Source organism: Camelina sativa, chromosome 19, assembly GCF_000633955.1.
Source record: "Camelina sativa cultivar DH55 chromosome 19, Cs, whole genome shotgun sequence".
Classification (NCBI taxonomy): domain Eukaryota; kingdom Viridiplantae; phylum Streptophyta; class Magnoliopsida; order Brassicales; family Brassicaceae; genus Camelina; species Camelina sativa.
In genome coordinates, this window is record NC_025703.1 from 2410830 (window position 1) to 2418690 (window position 7861).

General features: G+C 37.8%; 2 protein-coding genes across 2 annotated transcripts in view; one reads left to right on the forward strand and one right to left on the reverse strand.

The window, feature by feature from the left end:
* The window catches only part of LOC104764284 (RAN GTPase-activating protein 2-like), a 1408-nt gene extending 427 nt beyond the window's left edge, over positions 1 to 981 (forward strand). Inside the window, exon 2 of the mRNA XM_019240783.1 lies at positions 33 to 981. Coding sequence (XP_019096328.1) covers positions 33 to 604 — 572 coding nt within the window. The 3' untranslated portion in view covers positions 605 to 981. The remainder of the gene's footprint in view (positions 1 to 32) is intronic.
* Positions 717 to 5886, reverse strand: LOC104764283 (probable ATP-dependent DNA helicase CHR12). Its single transcript, XM_010487780.2, has 12 exons — positions 5671 to 5886; positions 5244 to 5406; positions 5010 to 5074; positions 4718 to 4906; positions 4220 to 4369; positions 3716 to 4111; positions 3356 to 3615; positions 3047 to 3265; positions 2707 to 2914; positions 2469 to 2622; positions 1749 to 2354; positions 717 to 1656 (listed from the first exon to the last, which is right to left on the reverse strand). Exons 1-12 carry the CDS (start codon positions 5884 to 5886, stop codon positions 950 to 952), a joined length of 3333 nt encoding a protein of 1110 aa, XP_010486082.1. The 3' UTR covers positions 717 to 949.

Here is a 7861-nt window from a genome sequence, read left to right on the forward strand (position 1 = left end):
GACTGTTATTAACCTAAGTTATACCAAACTAGAGAATGAAGGTGCTATAGCTTTTGTAAACGCTCTCAAGAGTTCTGCTCCATCTCTTGAAGTTATAGAACTGGCCGGTAATAACATAACTGATGAGGCGGCTCCAGCTATCGCCGCTTGTTTGGCAGCAAAGCGACATCTGAAAAAGTTGAACTTGTCTCAGAATGATCTCGAAGACCAGGGATGTGTTGACATCGTAGAGAGTATGGAAGACTTGGAGTTAGAATATGTTGATATGAGCTACAATAAACTGACAAGAGGAGGAGCACTGAATCTGGCTCATATTGTTGTCACGAAAGAAAGTCTCAAGATGTTGAACATTGATGGGAATATGATCTCTATTAGAGGCATTGAGGAAGTCAAAGAGGTATTCAAGAACTGCCCTAAGTTACTTGGACCTTTGGATGAGATGCAGAATGACTCCTTTGGAGAAGACTATGAGGATTATGAAGAGAATTATGAAGACTATGAGGATTATGAAGGTAATTATGTGGATGATGATGATGATTTAAGAGAGTGGAATGATCTTGAAGATTTTGAAGATGAATTTGTGAGTTATTTTATCTATTATTAGTTTGTATTGTACAAATAGAGAGTTGTGCTGCTGCTATTTTACTTCTTTCTTTATCAAATACCATATTTTAGCAAGTGTCCACATAGTTCTTCTGAGAAAAATATTATACACATTGATGATAAGGGTTTTCAATTTCAAATAATCGTTCTACAGAAGAAACATAACTTAGTAATACTTTGAGAAAATACAAAAATTAACACGAGACCAATTAAAATAAATGTATTACATGTTAGATTGACATAAGTTATATTGGGAAGAAGAACATCTAACTACTTCTACAAACACACAGACACGTAGAAGACTGAAGAAGAGACCAAACTCAACTCAGATCTCACCTCACCTTCTTCACTTTCGTCTACTTCCATTAGAACTTTGAGCTCTAGAGTCAGACGAAGAGCACGTAAAAGAGTATCTTGACCTTTTCTTCTTCTGAGTATTCCACTTGAATACTGCCTTTCCATCATTCTCTTCTTCACCTTCTTCTTCTTCTTCTTCTTCTTCTTCTTCTTCAGACTTCTCCACTCTCTGTTTTCCACTCATCTCCTGTGGTATTTCTTCTTCGTCTTCCTCTTCGTTCTCCTCCTCGCTCGTTCCATCACTCACTATTGGGATAGATTCTATTGCCTTTTTACTCGTTGGTGTCTTTGTGTTGCTTGCCTTCTCACCTCTCCTATGTTTCCTGGTGAGTTTTGACAGGTCTTCACCACTCTCCACGGCTTTCAGCCACTGTGACTCGCTTAGTGTGTCGCTATAAACGATCTCTTTACGTTTTCGCTTACCTGTGACACTCCCAAAATGGAATTTTGAGCTGTTCAGCTTGTCATCTTTGCTCTGAGTAGTGTACGCCCACTCAGGGACTTCCTGCTCTTGCATCAGACGGGCTCTGTAGTTCTCCTTCCTTCGCCTCTCTTCATCCATTCGCTCAAACATCCAAAATTCATCCTCACTACGAGCCGCGAGCCGGTTTATTTCTCTCTCACTGGGGACATCTGTCCCGAGCGAGCTTGTTCCTTTGCGCATGATCTCTTCAAGCATCTCTCTTCTGTCTTGTGCTGTTGATATAATCAAAAAAACCCACATCAAGAGATTACCATATCGATACACAAAGCAGGAGCCATCACATTGTACTTTCGAGCAGACTTACCAGTGGAAGTTGTGTTAAAAAGTCCAGCTTGTATGACTTTGGCATCAATGCCCATCTTTTGTTTTGCACGCTCCAATATTACTTCCTCAACAGAGCCAACGCTAACCAAAACAAACACTCTGACTTCTTTCTTTTGCCCTATGCGATGGGCTCGATCCTCAGCCTGTTGGTCCATTTGTGGGTTCCAATCACTGTCAAAAATAATAACAGTGTCTGCAGTTTGCAAGTTCAAACCTAGACCTCCAGCACGCGTGCTCAAAAGAAACATGAAGTATGGAGAGTCTGGCTCGTTGAATTGCTTCAGTAAAAGCCCTCTTTGATCTGTCTTTGTGGTACCATCCAGTCTAAGGTACTTATAATCATTAAGTGTCAAGTAAATCTCAAGAACATCAATAAGACGGGTCATTTGGGAGAAGAGAAGAATTCTATGTCCAGCCTTGCGCAGTTTTGGAAGGAGACGATCAAGGAGTTCAAATTTCCCTGAAGCTCTCACAATCTCAGGTTTCTTCCACATATTGTAGTCTCCTCCAACAAAAAGATAGGGATGGTTACAACACTTTCTTAGTTGCATCGTTAGATTTTGCAGACTCTTTGATTTCCCAGATCCTGCACATGATGATTACGTTTGCATAAAATCAGCTTCACTTTCTGATTCAATTTCTTAACCCCAAAGATGAATGCAAAATAATGAAGACGGTATAAGTGAGTTAGGCTCCAAACCTGTTTGAAGGCCAACCCTTCCCATGTCTGTAACTTGTTTATAATACACTTTCTGCCACGCCGACATATCACACTTCAATATGACCTGTGTCTTTCCAGGAAGGAATTTCTCTACTTCGTCCTTTCTCCTTCTCAGTATAAACGGCCTTATAACCTGAAAGTGACAAAGTGAGTATCATTAAAACATTGCCTGCAAAAACTGATAAGAAATTGAAGGAAAGATAGCTAAAAAACCCACATGATGCAGACGGTGGATAATCAAGAGCTCCTCTTCATCAGTAAGACTGACATTAGCACGGTCAGCAAAAGGAGCATTAAACCATTCCTCGAAGTTCTGAACCGAGTTAAAGATATGAGGAAGGAGAAAATTTAGCAATGACCATAGTTCTTGAAGGCTATTCTGTATGGGTGTCCCAGTTAACAGAAGTCTTCGTTTTATACGATAGCTGTACCCAGGATAAAGTTTCATTAGATATATACTCAAAATTTCTCATCATTCTCGAGGAGAACCAAAGTAGCTATAAACCTAATAGTCAGCTAACATCATTCACTTGAGACAAATGAATATAGAGATGTACCCTGTTAACAGAGTCTTTGCGAGAGCAGATTCATGGTTCTTCAGCCGATGTCCTTCATCAACAATCATGTAGTACCACTCAATTTTCTTCAAAAATGCTTTATCTCTCATGATAAGATCATAATGGGTTATCAATACGTTAAATTTTCCTTCTCCTGCAATTTTTTCCCTTATTGCTTTTCTTTCCTCTAAACGCCCATCATAAAGAAAAGCGGCAATGCTGTCAATGAACAAAACGGCTGATTTTCAGACATAACATTCATACCAGTGCAAGTCCCCAGCCCCAAAAGAAAGATTCTCTGCAATATACCTTGGTACCCATGTTGCAAACTCGTTTACCCAGTTTGGTAGCACAGCTTTTGGAGCCACTATCAGATACGGCCCAGGCACACCTTTATTCTCCAGAAGATACGCAATCAAAGAAATCGTTTGAATCGTTTTTCCCAAACCCATCTCATCAGCTAAAATCCCATTCAGGTTATTGTTGAATAGAGAAACCATCCATTGGAGCCCTTCTATTTGGTAGGATCGTAGTTCCCCACCTTCTAGAAGGGAGGGTTGCTCCGTCACCTGTTAAAAGTATATATTGCTACTTAAATCCCCTGGTCTCTGAGATGGCAATGGTTTAAACAATTAACCGTACTGCTACTACTATAAGGATCAACATTACCTTCTCTTGTATTGAGTGAATAGCGGAGTTATACTGCCTCTGTCCTTCTAGTAAATCATTAGAGTCATCGTTATTGTCAGACTCAGTTATATCAATATCCTGATCAGGAAGCAGATCCTGCAATGGTTCACTTCTTGGAGCATCAAGTTCAGACAAGTCAGATTCTGAGTCTTTCAGTAGATCAATGCCTTCCGGAAGTTTAGCATCTTTCTGACGTTGAACAGCAGCTCCCAAATTAGCAAGGAGTTTGTTAGTCTCCTCTAGAAGAGTAGTTAGTCTTTCATTTTTACTCTCCTTTACTAGTTTCATGTACGCCTCTTGATCATCAGATTTAAGGGCCATGAGCCTCAACTTTTCAGCACGGGTAGCTCGTTGTCTTTGTCTCCCATGCCACGCCTGGTTGAATAATTAAAAGTACAAAAATAAGTTTTAAAAGGTTGTCTACTGATAGTATTAGAGGATAACTGAATTACCGTCACAATAATCGCGTAAACTATATCATACCTGCACACCATCATTCCTTTGCCTACGACGTTTTTGAGTCGCCTGAATTTGCAACTGGAATTCACGAACTGCATTAAGTACTTCTGCGAAGAATTTTCTCTTGGCGGTTTCAATCAGATTCTTCTCCTCTTCTTCTAAACGTAATAACCTCTGATCAAAGACACAACATATCAGTATTGCAAATCAAGAAGTATGAAAACTGTAAATAATGTATCTAAATCAATGAGTCATAGTTCAAACATTGAGTAGAGATTTCATTTCACTTCCATTAAAATCCATCTAAATGAGTTCCAATAAATCTGAAACTAGTGATATATTTTTGCCCATGTCTAGTTGTACTGCTAAGAGATATGAGCCATAGTTTGAAAGTGGCCTTATGCCAATCATTTATGCTACCCCATAGGAAGACATCTTCATCATAAGGTAAAATCAAAACCGGGAGCAGAAAAAAAGAAGAAGGTTTAACTAGAATAGCTAGCTGAAGAAAAGGTAACTGACCTCAGCATCACGCTTCTTTCTGAACTGATCATCAGCTTCCATAGCAAAAGGATCTCCAACCCCATAAAATGGACGAGGCAACCGCATCATGCCCCAGTCATATAGTTGGCTACTGACATCAGCACAGTTCAGACGTAGCCAGAACTCCGAGCTGACCTTGGTTCGAACTTTGCTTTGCAACTCTCGTAACTGCGACTCACCAAGGCAAAGTGTCAAATGTCAAAGATATCACAATTCAACTAATGTCACATAAACAACAAAAATCGCTGAGAACATATAGCAAAGACGATACCTTAAGCCCATAAAGTTCAAGTAAGCATTTTGCCTGCAAGTCTTCACCTCTAGTGGAAGGTAATTCTGATTTAAAAAAAACACACACACAAAGAGTAAGCATTCCCCATGAAGAATAGTTATCCAGTTACAAACAAAAACAACGTTGCCATGCCAAGCATAACAAAATCACAACTTGAGAATCTGCTTTGAAGTATATATATAAGTTAGGAGAATTGATAAAGACGATTATAACCTTCAAGTTCGGATAAGCGGCGTTGGATATGACTCTTATTCCGATTATCCAATAAATCTCTCAATCGAGAGCCTGCTTCAGAGTTGTTTGGTCTCTGCTTCAAAAGAGCATCCTCAAACTCCCCCATCAAATCACCTCCATAGGGAGTCAAATTCTTATTCCCCTGCAAAAAAACAAAAAAAAAACAAAGACCACAAAAGTAAAGCAAACACCTTTAGGAAATGTAAATGGACAAAACAAGCCACTCTGAGTTGAGGATAATCTAATCTCCACTAGAAAAACTCGAAAAGGAGAAAACTTTGAATCAAACAAACTCAAATCTAAGCTACGGAAACAAATCACAGGACCACAAAATCAAACCCTCCAAAAAGAAAAGCCACAAAATCAAAAGCGAGGCTATAGAAGAGATAAAGAAAGGGGGATTTACAGGTGGAGAAGTAGGCAGCGGAGGAGAGACATCGGAGTGAGAGAGAGAAGAGGAGGAGGAAGGGCCATGGTAGATAGAAGAAACAGAGGCGAAGAGGTGAGGAGGCAAAGGAAGGTCACGAAAGATGTAATTGAGAGCACAGATCAAAAACTTGGTGGTCTCAACTGGATCTTCTTCTTCTTCTTCGCATCTCTCTTGGAGCTGCTGAGCCACCATGGCGGGAACTCGTATCCCCCACCCTTTTCGATTTCAACTATCGCAAAATTTTGATTTTTTTTTTTTTGGTAGTATATTTTTTTTTTTTGGTTGTAAATCTAAATCAGTTGTGTCTCTCAAATCTCTCTCACACAACACACAACACACAACACTCGAGAGAGAGAGAGACCGAGAGACAAAGATGAGACGGAGAGATAAAAATTTTGCAAAATCTGGTTTACGAATTTACTCACCACCAAACACATCCATCCCCCCCCCCTTCTTTTCCTGTATATTTTACATATTTACCCCCCTTCTTCTTAATGGGCTTTATTGTTATCTAAGACCCAATTGATCGTCGTCATCTGTGGGCTAACACAATGGGAAGTTATTGGGCTTGAAAATGAGTCTTTGGTTTATAAATGCTAGCTATGCTAGTTCAAAGAAGCACGTGCAATGAGGAGAGTGTTTTCCGGTTGTTTGTGTTGCGATTCCGAGAAAGAGTTTTAAGAAGTTACTATATTAAGACAACAACACATGGACAATAAATGAGTTATACTTCATCCATTCAAAATATAAGATGTTTTAACTAAAACACGCAGATTAAAAAATCTTTACTTTTAATAAATTCAACCAATCAGAAACAATACTGCATAATATAAAATACTAAACTAATCTAAAAGTTGCATAGAAAATTGAAAACATCCTATATTATGAAACAAAAAATTTCTCTAAAACATCTTATATTTTGAAACAGATGGAGTAAAAAAAAAACCCTGTCGAAAAACCGTAATTTGATTGTTCTTGGGAGATGTTGTTCCCTAAAAATTCTTTGTCCTCTTTCTTTTTCAGTTGTGAATTACAAATACAATGCATGCATTATTAAATAATGAATGATATAATTATATGATATTCAAATCATTCAGTTTTCCTGATTGTAGATGTTACCCACCGATTACTAATCCATGTTATTGTCTTATCTTCTAAATTTTTTGTATATGTGTAGCAACTACTTTTTGTTTGTTTGTTTTGTCGACTTTTTTTGGCTGATATAACTTTATAATGGATGGTTCGAACGATCCTTGTTCTAGTAATGGAATAGATCGATGGATGATCCATGACTGTGTTTTGTTCGTTCGAATCACTATTCTTATCCAAATTACCCTTGTTTTGTTATAAACTGACATCTACTTTTGTGAAAGTTATAGTTTACTTGGATGATATGTGAGTGAGACAATAGTTATGGATGAGAATGATATTTTCATGTGGATGTCATGCGTCAAACAAAAGCAAAGGAGACAAACAATAACTCTATTATGTGGCCAATACATAAAATTCTTTACTGTTTATTCTTTGTCTAGTAATTTTGTGACCTATTGTTCCTTAACATGTGTAAGCATTGCTTATATATTTATAAGCTCGATTTTTTAAATTTAATTCATGCATGGTCAGAATTTAAAAGTTTAAGGAGTGGCTCATAAAGACTCCACTAACGTACATAGTCAAAAAGATTGTTTTTTTGCTTATGCAAACCATTTTGAGCCATGAGATGTACACTTTGGTTTAGAATCATGTGTTTCAGATTCGATATAGCATTAAGTTAATTTTCGGAGGATTATATGTGTTTCCATTACATTTTTCTTTTTGGAAAAATTCTTTTCGAATATAACTAAACAAGAAATTGGACGAAATCCAGAATCGCAGAATCCGAATGAAATTGGATCTTTGGAAAGCCCTGAAAGAAAGGCTTTCAAATATGCCAACACATCTAGATTAAAGATGCACACTCTCGTTTTACATTATAAATTTATAACCACACTATATATTGGTAGTTTGGTATATTGCATCAAAAACGTAATGCTTAAGTTTCTGTCTCCACTAAATTTCAAGTGGTATGACGTATTCTCTGCCTTTAGATCCTCCATTAGTTGAAACAAATAACCAATCTTGATGGATAACGATTCGTATTTCACTCTTTTTTTTTTTTTTTTTTTTT